Here is a 20396-nt window from a genome sequence, read left to right as displayed (position 1 = left end):
AGGCATGAGCTACCATTTCCAGAGTATTCATTGTCAATTAAAAATTATTTAATTACTTGTGTGTATATGTGTTTATCTAGGTATGAGTGTTATAATGTATGTGTGAATATATGATTTGTGATGAGTATGACAAATGTGTGTGTGAGTATGGGTAGGTGTGAGTGTTTAAAGTGACGAGTGGAGCGTGTGATGTGATGTGTGTGAAGAGTGTGTATAATTGTGATGTGCATGTGATGTGTGTACCATGGTGTGCATGTGTAGCTCAGTTTTCTCCTTCTACCATAGATTCCAGAGAGTGATTCAGGTCATAAAGCTTGTTTGGGGTCCTAATTTTCTTTCTGTTGCTGTGATAAGCATCATAACCAAAAACAGCTTGGAGAGGAAAGGGTTCATTTGACTTTAGGCACTGCTCACAGTCCCATCATTGAGAACACCAAGGCAGAAACTCTAGTAGAGACAGTAACTGAAGCAAAGACCATGGAGGAGCGCTGATCACTGCCTACTCCCAAAGGCTTATTCAGCCTGCTTTCTTTTATACTACAGGGCCACAGCACCAGGTGTAAGACTGTGAACAGTGGGTTTAGCATCAGTTATCAATCAAGAATATGCCCACAGACTTGCGTGTAAGCCAGTGTGATGGAGATCTTTTTATTCCTATTGAGGTTCCTTTTTCCCAGATGATCCTAGTTTGTATCAAGTTGACCAACAACAAAAACCCAAAACAAAACCCAGTACAATTGATTCCTTGTCAACTTAACATACAAACATATCATCCTTGAGCCATAACTTTTTTTTGCCCCTCAAGTTGTCATATTAATATTCATTCATGGCCTGGTGGGTGGTGACTCAAGCCTTTAAATTTAGTACTTGAGAGATAGAGGCAAGTGTATCTTTGTGGATTTGAGATCAACCTGGTCTACATAGTGAGTTCCAGGATATCCAGGACTATGTAGAGAGACTATGTCTCAAAAAACAAAGCAAAACGAACAAAAATTAATGTCAAGGTGTGAAGCACGGTCTAATTTTTTGAAGTCTGGGTCTTTTAAAAAGTTCAACAAGGGGCAGGAGAGATGGCTCAGCAGTTAAGAGCACTGACTGCTCCTTCCAGAGGACCCAGGTTGATTTCCCAGCACCCACATGGTAGCTAACAACTGTAACTTCAAGATCTGACACCCTCATACAGGCCAAATGCTGATGCATATAAAGTAAAAATAAATTTAAAAAAAAGCTCAACAATTTGGAACTGGAGCACAAACTTAGTAACTAAGAACGCTGGTTGCTCTTCAAGAGGATTTGTGTGATTTCCAGTACCTACATAATGTCTCATAGCTTCCTATAACTAATTCCAGGGGATCTGACATCTAATCTTTAGTTTGCTGCACGCAAGTGTTGCACAGGCTTATATGTAGGAAAAGTACCCATACACATAAAAAAAAAACCCTCAGCAATTTGAATATTCCCAAATTAAAAATATCCAAAGTCTCTTAACTGTAAAACAACTAGAATAAAAATAACTGTTATTATTTTAGAAGGAACCAGGGTTACAATCAGATCAAAACAAAATCAAATTCCAGCAGCTTAAGTAACTCAGTGTTCAAGGTCTGGGACTTAGGACTTTTTGATCTACAGAAGTTTTGAGCAGCTCCACTTCTCCCACCGTGCCATATAGCTTGCCTTGTAGTCTCAGGCTGGCTCCACACCTGCTGCTGTCCTCAGTGGTCATCCCACAGTCTGGGCATCTCCATTATGCTGCGGTCTCCAATTGCAACTGAGCCTGTATCTTTGTCGGAGACCTCCTAGACTGTCTTCAGGGATACTTCAAGCCTGCCACACAGTGCCAAGCCTCAGCTGCTTTCTGTAAGTCCTCATGCCTTCAGAATGGTTTATGGGAAACTCTTTTTTTTTTTTTTTTGGTTTTTCGAGACAGGGTTTCTCTGTGGTTTTGGAGCCTGTCCTGGGACTAGCTCTTGTAGACCAGGCTGGTCTCGAACTCACAGAGATCCGCCTGTCTCTGCCTCCCAAGTGCTGGGATTAAAGGCGTGCGCCACCACTGCCCGGTTTATGGGAAACTCTTATGAAGTTTGACTTTCAGCTTCAGATGCAGCTTTGGACCCTCTCTGGACCACAGATTCTGTGTGCTGACCTAGAAGATTTCCTTTCGATGATGTTGGTCTCTCATTAATCATAGCTGATTTTTTTTTTTAAAGTTTTTTGAGACAGGGTTTCTCTGTGTAGCTTTGGAGAATGTCTTGGAACTCACTTTGTAGACTAGGCTGGCCTCGAATTGACAGAGATATCCACTTGCCTCTGCCTCCTGAGTGCTGGGATTAAAGGTGTGTGCCACCACCATCTGACTAGTCACTGCTGATTTTAAGCCCCAGCTAACTAGCAGTGATTATCTAAAGATTTTATTTCACAGATTAACCCCTCCCCCCAACAGACAGTTTCTCTGTATATCCCTGACTGTCCTGGAACTCCCTTTGTAGACCAGACTGGCCTTGAACTCACAGATGCACCTGCCTCTGCTTCTTGAGTGCTGGATTAAAGACACACGCCTCTACACCCAGCCTTGCTTTCACAGAATCTTTATTGAAACTGTCACACAAATGGCTCTGATAGGGAGCTTTAAGGGACTCTAAAATTTCCCTCTGAAACTTAATGGACCAGGCCTGTTATTTGTTATTTACATTTCTCTCAGCTTAGCTTCCAGTGCTCTACAAAACAACCCACTTATCTCTGAGCACTCAACAGCTTTACCAGCCCAGAGCTAATCCTATAAATCTTCCACCAAGCAACATGGTTACATCCATCACAGCAATACCCCAGTCCTGGTACCAGTTTCTCTCCTCCTTTGCTTTAGTTGCTGTGATAATCACTGTGACCAAGAGCAACTTGGAGAGGTTGTTTGGCTCACATGTTCTGATCACAGTCCAATCTTTTATTTATTTATTTTTTAAATATTTATGTATTATTTGTACAATGTTCTGTCTGTGTATATGCCTGCAGGCCAGAAGAGGGCACCAGACCTCATTACAGATGGTTGTGAGCCACCATGTGGTTGCTGGGAATTGAACTCAGGACCTTTGGAAGAGCAGGCAGTGCTCTTAACCACTGAGCCATCTCTTCAGCCCCACAGTCCAATCTTGAGGGAAGCCAAGACAGGACAAGCAGGGCAGGTCCTAGAGGCAGGAGCTAAAGCGGAAACCACAGAGAAACACTGCTCACTGACTCAGTTTCCATGGCTTGATCATTTTGCTTTCTTATTCATCCTAGATCTGCCTGTCCAGAAATAGTACCAGTACTACACACAGTATGCTGGGCCTTTACACATTAGTCAATAAACGTCCCACAGACTTAGCTACAGGACGGTCTAATGGAGCATTTTTTTCAATTGAGATTCCTTCTTAGCAGATGCTCCTCGATTGAGTCAGGTTGACAAAAACCAAACAGACAAAAAACTGGTTTTTGGGACAAACACTTCTGCTTGCTTAAGGTAGACCTGCAATTTAATGTAAAGTATTTAGTTCAATCCCTAACAGAAGAAGACAGAGTGGGACATACTTGGAATTCAACAACTTGAAGACATTATAGCAGGAGAATTGGGAGTTCAAAGTTATCCTTGGCATAATAGTCATTTGAGGACATCTGAGCTTCCTAAGACCTTTGTCTCGAAGGGGGATAAAAGGAAATAAATAGGGAGTTAGGTGCTATGATTGGATCTTCCAGCTTCTAGAAAGGTTAAGACAGCCGGGCAGTGTTGGCGCACACCTGTAATCACAGCACTCGGGAGGCAGAGGCAGGCGGATCTCTGAGAGTTTGAGGCCAGCCTGGTCTACAAGAGCTAGTTCCAGGGCAAGCTCCAAAACTACAGAGATACTCTGTCTCGAAAACCCAAAAAAGAAAAAAAAGAAAAAAAAAAAAGAAGGGGGCTGGAGAGATGGCTCAGCGGTTAAGAGCATTGCCTGCTCTTCCAAAGGTCCTGAGTTCAATTCCCAGCAACCACATGGTGGCTCACAACCATCTGTAATGGAGTCTGGTGCCCTCTTCTGGCCTGCAGGCATACACACAGACGGAACATTGCATACATAATAAATAAATAAATATTTTAAAAGGGGGGGGCTGGAGAGGTGGCTCAGAGGTTAAGAGCATTTGCTTACTCTTCCAAAGGTCCTGAGTTCAATTCCCAGCAACCACATGGTGGCTCACAACCATCTGTAATGGGGTCTGGTGCCCTCTTCTGGCCTGCAGGCATACACACAGACAGACTATTGTACACATAATAAATAAATAAATAAATATTTTTTTTTTAAAAATAAAGGTTAAGACAAAACTAGCATAGTAGGATCCAGTGTCAGATATTTATGTACTGATAGCTGCTAGTATGTGGATGGACTTTGATAACTTTAAGCTAAATGAAAGAAATAGGAATTCATTAATATGAAATGCCAGGTAATTTTTAGAAAGTGGTTGCTAGGAATAAGGAATAATGGTGTTTACTTAATTGGAACTAGATGGTACCAGTTGGAGGGCATTTGTGAATGTACTTAATGTGATTGAATTCTATTCTTGAAAATGATTATAATGGTACATTTTATGTTGTCTATACACAATATAATAAGAAGGATGTGAAACCTTTCCAATACTCTCAAAACCTGGTTGTTGTCATAGCCCACTATAGACAGGTACTATACAGGCCTGTACTTTAGTAATCAGCACTAGGATGAATTTCATTTACTGGGGTAATTGTTTGCTGCATACTGTTCTGTGTGGCCTTGGTGGTATCCAGTGAGTCTGAAATCTTTGAGGGTGCTGCTGCATGCAGAGTAATCGTGCAGCACTTCAGGATTTAGTGTAGGGTGCAATTTATGCTTTAAATTGTACGTGCAAGTTGTTGGTAATTGTTTTGAATCTTCCCGTATATCAATTTGGGCATGAATGCCCTAGATGGCATGGCTGACCTTGACAACCTAGAACTCTATATACCCACGTTGACAACCTAGAACTCCATATACCCACGTTGACAACCTAGAACTCTATATACCCACGTTGACAACCTAGAACTCTGTATGCCCACGTTGACAACCTAGAACTCTATACCCACGTTGACAACCTAGAACTCTGTATACCCACGTTGACAACCTAGAACTCTATACCCACGGTGACAACCTAGAACTCTATATACCCACGTTGACAACCTAGAACTCTGTATGCCCACGTTGACAACCTAGAACTCTATACCCACATTGACAACCTAGAACTCTGTATACCCACGTTGACAACCTAGAACTCTGTATACCCACGTTGACAACCTAGAACTCTGTATACCCACGTTGGTCTTTGTTGGCTGCTGTCCTTCTTTCTGTTCTCTTAGCTCTTGAATTATGGTTGTGTAACCCTCTTGGCATGGGTACTCATTTTTGATCATGAAGACTCTTTTATTGATATTTCTGAGGACTCTAGAGAAAGTAAATTCTCTTTTTTCTTAGTGTCTTTCCATGAATTTCACAATTAAGGGCTATGATTAGATTGAAATCACTCCAAGCTTAGTGTTGGGGGCATCACATCTACCTGTGCCCTTGCCAGTTTACTCTGGCGAAGTTTCAGTGTGTCATTTGAACACATGGACAGTGAAGAAATGTTGCTTGGACAATATTTAGTTTTGTGTGTGTGTGTGTGTGTGCGCGCACACACACAAAAGACTGGAAGTTGGGTTGGAGAGATGGCTCAGTGGTTAAGAGCATTGCCTGCTCTTCTAAAGGTCCTGAGTTCAATTCCCAGCAACCACATGGTGGCTCACAACCATCTGTGGTGAGGTCTGGTGCCCTCTTCTGGCCAGCAGACATACACACAGACAGAGTATTGTATGCATAATAAATAAATATTTAAAAAAAAAAAAAGACTGGAAGTTCATGTGCAACAGAAGACACAATGGGTGTTGGTCCTCGATCTTTTACCTTGAGGCTGGGTCTCTGTTTGCTGCTCTATATGCTGGGCAGGCTGGCCTACAAGCTTTTGGGGAGTTCTCTTGTTTCTGCCTCCAATTTTCCTGTGTCACAGATGTATGCTATGATGCCTGGTTTACATGGGTTCTGGATACTCAGATTGTCCACCTGAGCAGCCTTGTCAGTTCCATCTTTAATTTATTCTAGTCAAGGTAGATGCCTGGTGGGTTTCATGATGAAATTCATCCTGAAAACCACTGTCTGTGTTTTTCCCATTAGTGGTGCTTGTGGGGAGGTAAAAATGGCTTTTGAGCGGAGAACGTGCAGGAAAGTAGCCATAAAGATCATCAGCAAACGGAAGTTTGCTCTCGGCTCGTCGAGAGAAGCAGTGAGTACCCATGTTACCTGTGTTTATAGCTGCCTGGTCTTCGCATTGCTTCTTAACTTCCTCGAGGAACCCTGGAGCATGACTCAACTTCAGGAAGACTGGATAGCTGAGATGTAGTACTTTTTTTTCTCCTTGGTTTTTCAAGACAGGGTTTTTCTGTGTGGCCCTGGCTATCCTGGAACTCGCTTTGTAGACCAGGCTTGCCTCAAACTCCCAGAGAGCCACCCTCCTCTGTTTCCTGAGTGTTGTGATCAATGGTGTGTGCCACCTCCTGGCTGTACTTTACTCTCAGCACTGATTTTGAAAGTATTTGTTAAAATGGCAACTCCTTATTAGCTGTAATGTATTATTTTGCCTCACTCTACAAGTTATGTGGTGATTACTTTTTATTCCAAAAAAACCAAAAAAACTTTTTTTTTTTTTGAGATAGGGCTGTCTCACAACCCCAGCTGGCCTTGAACTTATGGAGTGAGTCTGGCCTATGCCAATGCCTCCTCTGGAGTGCTAGGCATATACTCCCATCTTGACAGAGGGAGCTTATTAGTGCTCTTATTAATTAACCTTTAAATAATTTTTACTATTTGATGACAACAAAGGAGAGCAACCGACTGTTTCCCTCAGCCCTGCTGGTCCCATTTGCTATGAAAGGCTTCAGGTGTTTCCAAAGAGTCAGCTAGCCTCTGCCTGATGTGATTCAGTTCTGAGTGGGAGCTGAACACTATACACATGTTCTGGATGTTATCAGACAGGTGTAAACAGATGTCACTGAGGAGCCGTGCTTCCAACTGCCTCATAATTTATGCACATAAGAATTCGCTGCTTGGGGCTGGAGAAGATGGCTCAGTGGTTAAGACCACTAACTGCTCTTCTGGAGGTCCTGAGTTCAATTCCTAGTAACCACATGGTGGCTTAGCCATCTGTAATAAGATCTGATGCCCTCTTCCGGCCTGCAGGCATACATGCAGGCAGAACACTGCATACACAATAAATAAATATACCTGTAAAAAGAAAAGAATTTGCTGGGCGATGGTGGCGCACGCCTTTAATCCCAGCACTCGGGAGGCAGAGGTAGGCGGATCTCTGTGAGTTCGAGACCAGCCTGGTCTACAGAGCTAGTTCCAGGACAGGCTCCAAAGCCACAGAGAAACCCTGTCTGGAAAAACCAAAAAAAAAAAAAAAAAAAAAAAAAGAATTCTCTGCTTGAGAATTCTTGAGAATTCTGTTGAGGTAATTCCTAATTCTTTGCTCTTTGGCAAATGGCAATGACTGAGTTTGTTACAGAAACACATTTTAAAAAAAGTTATTTTCAAGACAGGGTTTCTCTTTGTAGTCCTGTCTTTCCTGAGACTTGCTCTGTAGCCCAGGCTGGCCTCACACTCAGCCTCCTGAGTGCTGGGATCAAAGGTGTGTGCCACCACTGCCCGGCTTAGAAACATTTTTATCAGAGTCAGAGATTTATGAATGCCAGACAGGTACCGTACCACTGAGATAGCATTTCCAATTCTCCGCTGCAGATTTTAGAATGTAAATTATTTTTATGTGACAGCTGTTTATCACTTTTCTGCCCACATTTACTGAATGAGTGAGCCAAACGTGTTGTTTTTTTACACATGATGCGACACAGTAATATAAAAGGTGGGACCCAATCACTCTTCCTTTCCAGCCAGCTGTTTCTGGCTTTAACATTCTTCACATTGTTTTTCCTAGATAATTCTATTCTTACATGGCAATAGGAATTTCTGGTCTGTGTTCACTTTGTTATAGACATGATTCTGGATTTGCCTCCTGTTTAGGGGGAAAAGCATATCTACTAGATTGATAAAAACTTAGAACCAATCTTTACTTCAATTGTTCTCTTCCATTCATTGTGCTCTGTGGGAACCTCCCACCCCAGCCCTGCAATGTAATAATGAGTGTGGGAGCTGAGAGGAAAAGGCTGGATTTAAAAATTTTAAATCTGGGGGGCTGGAGAGATAGCTCAGTGGTTAAGAGTACTGGCTGTTCTTCCAGAGAACCTGGGTTCAATTTTCAACACTCACAGCTATCTATACTCCCAGTTCCAGGGGGTCAGCACCCGCACACAGATATTCAAATTTTCAACTCCAACTTGTTCATACTGGGTTTCATGGTCTAAGTTAATAAAGACTGACCAGGTCTCTTCCTCTCACACAGATGTACATGCAGGCAAAACACCAATGTGCATAAAAATAAAAAATAGAGAAAATATGTATTTAAATATCTTTAATCTGGGCTTTTTGGACAAAGTCCATTTTACATAAATATGTAATTTTGTGTCATCTGTATGAACAGAGGCTATTTTGTAACTCAGGCAGTCTTTACTTAAGATGAATACTAACCATTGCAATTATTATTATTAATGAACTGTGATGTTAACCATTGCGATTATTATTACTAATGAACTGTAATGTTATCCTTTTTAAGGACATGGCTCCCAGTGTTGAAACTGAAATAGAAATTTTGAAAAAACTAAATCATGTAAGTATTACTATCACTTATAGAAACTTGTCTGAAAATATGGGACATGTACATAGCATGTCTGTAGGAGGTTAGTGTTGACCTGGGCATGTGAACGCACACATGACCAAACTCTTTTTAACCTTGCAAGAGTTTTCCTTAAAGCTTGTGAAAATATAATCCTCTGTAAAGGCTTCATAACCTCATGATTCAATGCTCAGTATTTTTGATGAGATCTTGACCAAAATCTTATAGAGATTAGTGATTATATTTGTAAAGAAAATGAAAGTTTTAGTGAGGTTAATTACATCTGAAAATTTGGCACTTTTAAATACTTTTTATTTGGAGTATTTTATTTAAATCTATGGTGTGTGAGAGGTGAATGGAGTCCTATCATTTTATCTTGTCTCATTCCTTGGTGTGGGAGTCTGGTTGGGTATAAATGGGCCTCCTTTTTTCTCAGGATCAGTGTGTCTGTGGAAGGTGCGAAGGGCTGTAGTGGGCTAGGCTGGTCCTGTCTTCCCTTTGCTAGTTCTTTCGGTGTCTTCATCCGTTTATGTGTCCCCGTAGGGACTGGAGTCAACTTGACCCAAATCTGGCTTATTCTCCCTTCTAACCTCCAAACAGAAGAGTTTCTTTGTTCTCTCTTTCATCTCCTCACATCCCTTCAAGTACTTGAAGCTCTTTTTATTCTAAATTACTGCCTTTGACACAGTATCTCACTGCCTGTTTACAACTCAGTGGTCGGCTCTCTTACTTGGCTGTCCTCTGTTGGATTTGCAGCTTCTTCCTTTGCTGTCTCTTCCCTTTCCTTTTTCTTTCCTTCTGCCTTTTCTCCTCCTCACCTACCTCCTTTCCTGCTCTTTCATTTTATTCTTTTTTTTGTTGTTTGGAGACATCCCTGCACTTCTGCCCTGGTTGGTCCGGGAATACTGTGCTTACATGACCCTTCCATCTCTGTCTCTTGAGTGAGTTTCTGTTCCTTGTAATAGGAACTGGCTGAATTGACTTGGCTGGGCTCTGATTCCTGGCTCAAGCAATCTTCCTGCTGCAGCCTGCTTTGCCAGTTTTGTTTTGTTTTGTAAAACACATTCAGTGCTGGCAAAAAGTCTCAGAAGGTTTAAGGCACTTGCTACTAAGTCTGACAATCTTAGTTGGATCCCTAGGAACCACAGGAGGAAGGAAAAAATCAGCTCTCACAAGTTCTCCCCTGATCTCCACACATGCTCTATGGCATGCATAGATATAGATAGACACATGTAATTAAATAAACAAACAAGCAAACCAATCCATACATCCCATCTCCCTAAGTATTTTCCTGGTTATTTTGATCCTTTTTAAAGCGGAAGTCTCGCCTTAGCACTCATCAGTGTCTCCAAGGTCTTCCATGCTGCGAGGCAGAGGGGCCTCCACTGATTGTCTATAACAGTTCACTGCAGGAAGGCCCCTGGATACAGAGCAGCAGTTATGATGAGACTTGCTTTGATGGAAGAATACTATGGTGAGTTTCACCACCCTCTTAAACTCAAACCTGGAAGTAGTATAGGCTGTCTGGTTCCCACATGATCACAATCCTTTATTCTGATTGATACTCACCCAGTCTGGTTCTTATCTCTATCACTGAACTTGGCTGTCAGTTGTAAGCACAATAGGTGTGCTTTCTAAGTGGAAAATCATAAGTGTGCATTCTGGAGTATCTAAACTGTTCTTCCCTGCCCGCTGTGTTCTCTGTCCCCTGTGCTGATACTCGGTCATAATCTGGAGGCCATGCTCGGAAGTTCTTATACAATGGGGAAGATCTAATCATGAAAGTTTCCTTCCATTGTCCATGCTTCCAGTGCTGGAACTGTATGGGTCTGGTGTCTGGTAATATAATTGGGCTTCCTCCCTAGCTTTCTTCTTTGTTGTTGAGAAAAGGTCTCATATTACAGGCTGGCCTTGAACTTGTTTTATAGCTGAGGTTGGCCTTGAGTTCTTGATTTTCCTTCCTTGCCCTCCTAAGTGCTAGGATTACAAATTAGCTTCATGGTCTCTGGTTGTGTGTCTGGTTCTCCTTCACTCTTGTGCTAGGATTGGATTTCAGGTCTCAGACCTGCTGTGAAAACTCCCCACCACCATTCTTCTGCTGCCTTATGCATGGTCCTTGTCAGGTTGCTTGAGTCCTGTTCTGGACAAATGAAGAAGGCTGGGAGGACCTGCTGTCACTCTTAGGTAGGCTCATATGCACACATGAATTTCCCCTTGCTGACTGATACTGAATGTTCTCTCTGAAGAGTCAGAAACATTTCTTCTGCCTTCTCCTGTACGTGACATAAAAACATCCTCAGATAAGAGTCCAGTGCCTGATCTTTGTCCTCCTGAGACCTCAGTTTCTGGGCCTTGAGGTTTCCTTTGTGAAGTGTCTCACTTCTCTCTTCTTCTCTGTTCTAGCCTTGCATCATCCAGATTAAAGATGTTTTTGATGCAGAAGATTATTACATTGTTCTGGAGTTGTAAGTAGTAACTTTGTTTTCTTCTGTTTCGTTTTGGTTTTTTGAGACAAGGTTTCTCTGTGTAGCTTTGGAACCTGTCCTGGAACTTGTTCTGTAGACCAGGCTGGCCTCGAACTCATAGAGTCCTGAGATTGGAGTCATGTATCATTGCTGCCCAGCAAGTAGTAGTAATATTTTAAATTTATGTTTCTGTGTAAGTCTTATAAGCCAGCAAAGAATTGAATGCAGACCTGCCTTTGTCATACTGGGGCTCTTAATGGAGATGTGTTAGTGGAGTCACTGCGTGTGTGTGTGTGTGTGTGTGTGTGTGTGTGTGTGTGTGTGAATTCTAAAGCTCTTCTAATAACAGGTATGAAGGGATTGAGACCTTGTATCTGAGGCCTGAGATTGAGCTTTATTTTGTACAGGACAAGCCCTTGGAAGGAGTTCATTTCACCTCCCTGACTCTCATTTTCTGAGTGTTGAATGTGAATAACAATTGTACTCTAGCTGGTAGACTTCTTAAAAGGATTAAATGATTTGAGGGTTAGGAAGCCCTTCAGGATACTGACAGATGTGGACATTCAACATGAGTCCAATTTATCATTACTCTGAAGGTATCTGCCCGTGTGGACTATTCTTGAGAACCGTGAGCCCTGGCTACATGGTGGCTCTTGAATATCTTTTCGTATCTCAAATTTTGCATTCCTGGAGGTGGCCTGCTGCATGTCTGTTCTTGTATAAACTTGTGTGTTTCTGGGAGCAGCTGTTGGGTCAGACAGGGAATGCTGTGCTTATAGTTCCTATGAAGAGTGGCCATTAAGATTATGATTAGGAGGGCACGATGTCTCATTGAATAAAAGCACCTGCTGCCAAGTTTGAGGACCCGAGTCTGATCTGTAAGACCCAAATGTTGAAAAGAGAGAACTGATTCTTGTAAGTTGTCCTTTGACCTTTACGTTTAAGACATGTTGCACATGTGCTTTATATACACACACCCCCAACAATAGTGTGTGTGTGCCCATTATTTATAGAAAGGCTGAAAACATGGCTCAGTGGTTAAGAACACTGATTGCTCTTCCAGAAGCTTTGGGTTCAATTCTCAGCACCTGCACGAGTTCAGGCAACAAATTAATAATAGTAGTAACAATATAATCAACAGTTGCTGCTGCTTGTTAAAGCCTTGCTGTGCGCCCAATATTGCTGTCGGTGTTTCCCTTCATAACGCTTCTCCAGGTGCCAGTGGGTTACTGCTTCACTGTTGACATTTCCTCATTGAACATCTGCACTGTGCCATGCTTTTTACCTGCGTCAGTAGTTCTGCTCTGTGGGTGGACTCAAACCTAGGGTCTTGCACATGGTAGGCAAGTGCCCTCCCTACATTCTCAGCCATCACTTAGTACTTTTTTTTTTTTTTTGAGGTGGAGTCTCATGTAGCCCACTTTGGTATTAAATTCTTTGTGTAGCTCAGGATCTCCTTGAATGTACCAGCCTCTTTTTTCTGAGTACTGGGCTTATAGATAATGTACCACCAATTATGTCTTTATTTGACATCAGTTATTATAGGTAGGATTAAAGGTGTGGGCCACCACCACCCTGCTGGAACCAGACTTTTGAAAGTCCCCAAAGAAGTCATGCTATTTCACTTTTTCTTCTTTTCTAGCTGGGGCATCTGACTGTGGATGAGGCTTTTAATAGCTCATTAATTTGTTAGAAGATTTATTTCGTATTACTTTTAAGTTTGTGTGTCTGTGTGTGTACACATGACTGCCAGTGCTTGGAGAGGTCAGAGGTGGGCTTTGTTTCCCTGGAGCTGAAGTTACAGGCACTTGTGAGTTAGGCACGGGTGTTGGGAAGTGAGTGAACGAGGGCATGACCTCTCCAAGGTATGGCTGAGGAGAAGGTTTTTATTGTCAGAATCAGGGAGAGCACAGCGAAAGGCATCTCGAGGAGTCCAGAGCTGGGAGAGAAGAGAGAAATGAAGAGAAGAAGAGAGGAACAGGAAAAAGCAAGGAGGAGGGCCAAGAGAACCAAGAGAGCACATGGCCCAAAAGGCAGGGAAGTTATGGAAGCCCAGAAGCTGCAGAAGTTTAGGGGAGGGGACAGGTTGAGAAGAGCTGAGGGGAGCCTTGGGGACTCAGTGAGCCTTAACAACTGAGCCATTGCTCTCAGCCTTCGAGTTTATTTATCTGTTTGTTTTTTTTAATATTTTATGGTTTTTATTTAACTTTATTTTTTATGTGCATTGGTACAAAGGTATCAGATCCCCTGCAACTGGATCTTCAGACAGTTGTGAGCTGCCATGTGGGTGCTGGGAATTGAACCCGGGTCCTCTGAGAGAGCAGTCAGTACTCTTAACCACTGAGCCATCTCTCCAGCCCTGTTTGTTTGTTTTGAGGCAGGGTATCCTGTATCTCTGGCTAGCCTGGGACTTACTATATAGATCATAACAGGGTGGCCTTGAATTCTACCTGAGTGCTGGGATTAAAGTCATGCCCTACAATGCCCAGTCAAGCGCATTAAGTTATGTGAAGAGTAGATAAAAGTGACCTGTGCTTTAGTACTAGAGTTCCAGGCCAGGGCCTTTGACTTGTGAGGCATGCGCTCATTTGCTCGCTCGCTCTCTCTCTCTCTCTCTCTCTCTCTCTCTCTCTCTCTCTCTCTCTCCCTCCCTCCCTCCCTCCCTCCCTCCCTCCCTCCCTCCCTCCCTCCCCCTTCCTCCCTCTCCCTCCCTCCCTCCCTCCCTCCCCCTCCCTCCCTCCCTCCCTCCCTCCCTCCCCCTCCCTCCCTCCCTCCCTCCCTCCCTCCCTCCCTCCCTCCCTCCCTCCCTCCGTCTCTGTCTCTGTCTCTCTGTCTCTCTCTCTCTCTCTCGCACGCACACACGCACCCCGTTTTGCTGAGCTAGATGAGTTTGTTTCTTTTGTGCTGTGCCTCACGAGTGAAAGTCCCTCTTTATTTGTGTTTCAGGATGGAAGGTGGAGAGCTCTTTGACCGGGTGGTGAGCAAACGCCTGAAGGAAGCAACCTGCAAGCTCTATTTCTACCAGATGCTTTTGGCTGTACAGGTGATTCTCTTCTTGCCCTCTTGTGGTAGGCGAGGACATCCTCTAGGAGAAAATGCCTGCCCCCGTGACTCAGATGCTCAAATGCTGCTGGGAGTGTGAGAGACAGTAAGAAAGAGAACTAAAGAAATGACCTGGTGCCATAGGTGCCATGGCCTGGAATCCCATCTACTGGGGGAGCTTAAGGCAGGAGTCTCGTTCAAATCTAACTTAGGCAATTTAGAGAGAACTTGTTTCAAAATGAAACACTTCAGAGGTAGAGTGCTTGCCTACCACGGACAAAGTCATCTCAGAAAAACAAAATCCATATAACCCCATCTATGTTTTTGACTTGGAGGGCCTTCTGGAGGGGCATTGATTTTTGCACCTACCTGATCCCTGTGGCAATGTCTTGGTTTTCAAGGTGTAAAGATGGGATTGAAAGCAAAACTGACTGACCAGTTGGGATGATTGAGATAGATAATTTGTTCCTCTACGGTCCGATAATGTGTTTCTTACGAATAGCACCCCATGAGATGCAGTGCACCAGTAATGGGTGGGTGTTGGGGAATGTGCTCGTGCTTTGTCCCATATTTTGTGGTGGTGATTACTTCCCATGGTTTGATAAGTTTGTCAATGTCTCTCTCCCTCCTTCTTCCCCCATCTCTGTGCTCTAACTTTTAACTCTCTCCTCTGCTGACAAGGTCTTTCTCTGTGGCCCTGGTTGTCATAGAATCCATGCTGGCCTTTAACTTCAAAGCCAGGCAGTGGTGCAGCACAGCTTTAGTCCTAGCACTTGGGAGGCAGAGGCAGGTAGATTTCTGTGAGTTCAAGGCCAGTCTGGTCTACAAAGCAAGTCCTAGGACAGACAAGGCTACACATAGAGAAAACCTGCTGAAGCTTTACTCCAGCTCTGACTTTAAGGAGTGAGCTGACATTTAATACAGCTTGGGTTCACCCCGGCTAGGAGTTAGGTATTGGTTGGTCACTGTCTTCACATGTGTTTGGTATAAACCAATGGTCCTGCCTCTCTTTTTGTACAGTACCTTCATGAAAATGGGATTATACATCGGGACCTAAAGCCAGAGAATGTTCTTTTGTCTTCTCAAGAAGAGGACTGCCTTATCAAGGTGGGAACTTTTCATTCTCTCTGTTGCCACCGCTGTATATTTCTTTTCAAAACTATCCTTTAATTTCTTACATAAAAAAATAGGAATATCTAAAGGTTGAGAATCTGAACTTCCCATACTTAACAGTTATTGCTGAGATCACACCATATTCTACCAATCTAATGAGCATTTACTGAGTTCTGTGTATACAAGCCACTTCTGTGTTCAGAGAGGAAGGATCTGAATGGACCATTGAATTATGGATCTTGCCTTCTCAGCCTAACCTCTCTTTAGAATCTCTTGTTACAATTAGTAGACAAAAAGAAGACCCCAAAACTCAAGGGTGAGAACAGGTGCATTTCTCCTCATTCCCCAAGCTTTCCAGATGTTCCATGGTGTAGTTTAATTTAAGGGTCTTGGGTCTAAAAAATATGCCTAAGTGTTAAGAGTCCTAATGTGTTTGTGGCAGGGCTTATGCAGTTTTTGTTAAGGTTATAATGATGGAAAAATCTTGGTTCTCAGGTTCCTGGGCCCAGGGATTTTCTTTTAGGCAAAATTAAATGCTTTGCAAAGACATGAAATTGTACATTTTGGGTTAATGGAGGGTGTGTGACTAATAGCCAATCCATGGTTCTTGGGAATGATTGGCTGTGATCATGTTTGGATTTCGTTTGTTTCCTTCATATTTTTAGATCACTGATTTTGGACAGTCCAAAATTTTGGGGGAGACATCACTGATGAGAACTTTATGTGGTACGCCCACTTACCTGGCTCCTGAGGTCCTTGTCTCCAATGGGACTGCTGGGTACAGCCGTGCGGTAGACTGCTGGAGCTTAGGAGTTATTCTTTTCATCTGGTAGGAAACATTTTCTGTTTCACATTCTAGTTGGATGAGGGCAGATGGAAGCTTTACCTATGTCTGGGTAGAGAGCTTCTGTTTGATTTTGGTCATTTTTAAATCGTTGATTCAAGGAAAAACTGATTTTTCTCAATGCTGAAAAGACCTGTGTATCCAAATGGCACTAAGAATGCCAGTTGATCTTTTTCCCTTTCTTTCTCTGCCAATATTAAGCCTTAGTGGGTATCCGCCTTTCTCTGAGCATAAGACTCAAGTGTCACTGAAGGATCAAATCACCAGTGGAAAATACAACTTTATTCCTGAAGTCTGGACAGATGTTTCAGAGAAGGGTATGGACACAAAAGAGTTTTACTGAATGTGGGTGTTTTTTTGGTGGGAGTTTCTTCTCAAACTCCGTGTTTTTTTCTCTTGTCTGTTTTGTTCCATTGCTTTGCACCATTTGAAGGGAAGAAGACATTATTAAGAGCCTGGGCTTTTGACACTGAGATGAAGTCCTAAGTCTGCTATCTGTTAGTTTTGTGACCTTAGGCAAGTTACTTAACTTTTTTGGTTCTCCATTTTCTTTATTTGTAAATAGGTGGTCAATAACCCTGACATTAAAGATTTTGTGTGAGGTTTAATATAACATACACAAAGGCCTGCTATCCATTCAAGTGTGCAAAATAACTTTTAATAACAAACATTTCTTAGACTAAGAAGAATGGAAAAGTTTAATGTCATCAGTTAGCTGTATTTTATAATTTAAAAGTGCACCTTTGTAACTCTCTGGAGAAAAAAGTGAAGACTAAGTGTCCAATAGTATAACATAGGTGGTAGTGTTAAATATCAGGGATTCCAGAAAGAACATTGCTGCAGCATGCAAGCTAGGCTTTGGCCGTTGCTGGCCTGTGGGGTTGGGCTTTGTTTTTACATGCCTAGAGAGAACTACTCTCTGGTCTCACTGTCAAGCAATGGGATGCAGAGTTGGTGCATCCTGAGTATCTCATAACTGGGTAGAAGTTCAGTTTTAATTAGCCTAAACTCAATTACAGCAGCAAGAAAGGAAAGAAGAAGCCAAAAAGTTGTGATGTCCCAGCAGGGAGTAATGGGATATATTCTTATCCACAAGGTTCCAGTTGTCTGCATTCAGAGAGGGTGAAGAGCTCTCTCCACCAAATCGGCTGACTTCTTGCTGCTCTCCTCTCTGGCTGATGGTCTGTAGTTTGAAAACACAGGTGAAATGTATTCATTTTTTTCATTATGATTTTCCCAATTCTCTGCTTTCTTAGCTCTGGACCTTGTCAAGAAACTGTTGGTTGTGGATCCAAAATCTAGGTTTACCACTGAGGAAGCCTTGAATCATCCATGGCTACAGGTGGGTGTGTGAGGCAATGCATGTTTGCCTAAAATTAGGGGGAGCCCTGAACTGCGTAAGTGAGGTGAGGCTGAGGGTCACCCACAGTCTCCGTTGTTGGATTCGTTTATGTAAGTGTTTTCAATTTGATTGTAGGTATAGTGTGTATAAATGGTTTTCAATCAGGATACACGTGTGGAGGAGGGAAAGAAGGAGGAAGAGATGAGGGGAGGGAGGGTGAATGGATTTGTGTATGTGTTTGGGATGTCAAGTCCTTCCTTGCAACTCATACATAGCTCCTGGATGAACAAGCTCACTTTATGTTAGGTTCTGGTTCCATTTGGCTTCCCTGACATTGCAGCATAATCCTTTGAGAGCTTGGTCTTCCTCAATGCCCAGCTGTCTCCTTTTTCTGCTCCTCCTCTACCAGGTGGAGTGGGCTGGGCTGTGTTCCAGCCATTTTTCACCTTCAATCAAGAAATCTGGGGCAGGTCCAGGAAGGCAGTCTCCCTGAGGGAACCCAGTCACTTCCTGAGCCAGGTGGTTATGTTTTAAAGGGTCTCACTCTTGTTCCTAGTGAGCCAGCATGCCCTTAGTGCAGGCTGTCACCTGCACCCTCTTAGTTTGCATGATGTCTGTGTTCACACATCCCTGTTGCTGTGAGATTTTTGTGCCAAGCTCATTCAAAGCTGCTGTCAGAGCATCTATGACTTTGGGAGATTAATTGCTGGCTTGGAGTTAATTAACGAGTATCCAGCAGTATCTACCAGTATTTTGGTAGATGTGATTCTGCTGCTCAGCTTGGCCACACTTTGCTGTGAACTCCTTATGTTTGGGCCTGGGTGACGTTACCTTCCATGGTTCTCTGTTCCCGGGACACCTTGAAAAAGCAAGTGTCCCTGTTAGTCTTCTGGGACTCTGGAAGATTGTCCACTTTCTCACTTGTAATTCTCCACACCTAAGTTTTGATCAGACCTGCTCAAGTTGAGAACAACAAATCCTGGCTGGGGTCTGGGGGGATGGCTCACCAGGCCCAGCACCAATCCTGGGGACCTGAGTTTGATCCCCAGTACACATGGTGGAAGGAGAGAACTGACTACTGAAATTGTCCTCTGACTTCACACACATGCACATAAGATAAATAAGCAAAAAATGCAATAAAATATTAAGAAAAAGAAGGAAGATGGGGAGGGGAGGAAAAAGAACAGATAGATGTGTTTTGGATCTTGCGCTGGAAACATTCTCCTCCTAGAATAAATCTGTCAGAAGATTTAGTGTTTGCTAGATCACGCAGATCTGAAAACAGCAAGGGCCTTGGAGACCAGGAGTTTGGAAACAAAGGTGTCATTACATGTGGGGATTTAACTTTGATGAAAAAGAGAAACCCACTCCTTGGCTCCTTTCACATGCTTTAATAGGGGGGCAGCTTCTGGGATCCAAATGGAGGCAGACACACTGTGCTGGCTTTCTGTGTTAACATTCAGATAGTTAGGCCTAGCAACAAGGGTTTGTATTTGTCTGAGATGCATGAGTCAGCGTAGCCCATTTTGTTTGTACTTCTGTCTCAAGAAATCTGTTGTGCACAAGCAAGAAAACATGAAGCGTGGCTCTGCCCCAATCTTTTTTTTTTAATTGATATTTATTGAGCTCTACATTTTTTCCTGCTCCCCTCCCTGCCTTTCCCCTCCGCACTTTAACCCTCCCCAAAGGACCCCATGCTTCCAATTAACTCAGGAGATCTTGTCTTTTTCTACTTTCTACTTCCCATGTAGATTCTATGTAAGTCTCTCTTAGGGTCCTCATTGTTGTCTAAATTCTCTGGGATTGTGGTTTGTAGAATGGCTTTCTTTGCTTTATGTTTAAAAACCTATGAGTGAGTACATGTGATAATTGTCTTTCTGGGTCTGGGTTACCTCACTCAATATTATGTTTTCTAGATCCATCCATTTTCCTGTAAAATTCAAGCTGTCGTTATTTTTTTTTCTGCTGTGTAATACTCCATTGTGTAAATATACCACATTTTCCATATTCAGTCTTTGAGTGAAGGGCATTTAGGTTGTTTCCAGGTTCTGGATATGACAAACAAAGCTGCTATGAACATAGTTGAGCACATGTCCTTGTGGCACGATTAAGCATCCTTTGAATATATACCCAAAAGTGGTATTACTGGGTCTTGAGGAAGGTTGTTTCCTAATTTTCTGAGAAATCGCCACACTGACATCCAAAGAGGTTGTACCAGCTTGCATTCCCACCAGCAATGCAGAAGTGTTTCCCTTTCCCCACAACCTCTCCAGCATAAGTTGTCATCAGTGTTTTTGATTTTGGCCATTTTTATAGGTGTAAGATGGAATCTCAGAGTTGTTTTGATTTGCATTTCTGTGATGACTAAAGATTTGGACATTTCCTTAAATGTCTTTCAGCCATTTTAGATTCCTATGTTCTCTGTTTAGGTTTGTGCTCCATTTTTTTTTTATTGGATTATGTGTTCTTTTGGTGTCCAATTTCTTAAGTTCTTTGTGTATTTTGGAGATCAGACCTCTCTCTGATGTGGGGTTAGTGAAGATCTTTTCCCATTCTGTAGGCTGTCATTTTGTCTTGTTGATCGTGTCTTTTGCTTTACAGAAGCTTTTCATTTTCAGGAGGTCTCATTTATTAATTGTTTCTCTCAGTGTCTGTACTGCTGGGGTTATATTTAGCATGTGGTCTCCTGTACCAATGTGTTCAAATGTACTTCCCACTTTCTCTTCTATAAGGTTCAGTGTGGCTGGCTTTATGTTGA

General features: G+C 42.7%; 1 protein-coding gene across 5 annotated transcripts in view; it reads left to right on the top strand.

The window, feature by feature from the left end:
- Chek2 (checkpoint kinase 2) overlaps positions 1–20396 on the top strand; it is a 46402-nt gene that overhangs the window by 16490 nt on the left and 9516 nt on the right. For all 5 annotated transcript variants that reach the window (XM_075983825.1, XM_075983832.1, XM_075983819.1 and 2 more), the window contains 8 exons: positions 6222–6330; positions 8773–8826; positions 11236–11297; positions 14244–14340; positions 15360–15446; positions 16118–16281; positions 16498–16613; positions 17553–17638. In XM_075983825.1, the coding sequence (XP_075839940.1) occupies positions 6222–6330; positions 8773–8826; positions 11236–11297; positions 14244–14340; positions 15360–15446; positions 16118–16281; positions 16498–16613; positions 17553–17638 (775 nt within the window). The remainder of the gene's footprint in view (positions 1–6221; positions 6331–8772; positions 8827–11235; positions 11298–14243; positions 14341–15359; positions 15447–16117; positions 16282–16497; positions 16614–17552; positions 17639–20396) is intronic.

The sequence above is a fragment of the Microtus pennsylvanicus genome, chromosome 1 (assembly GCF_037038515.1).
Source record: "Microtus pennsylvanicus isolate mMicPen1 chromosome 1, mMicPen1.hap1, whole genome shotgun sequence".
NCBI lineage: Eukaryota > Metazoa > Chordata > Mammalia > Rodentia > Cricetidae > Microtus > Microtus pennsylvanicus.
This window is presented reverse-complemented; position numbering and strand designations above follow the sequence as displayed.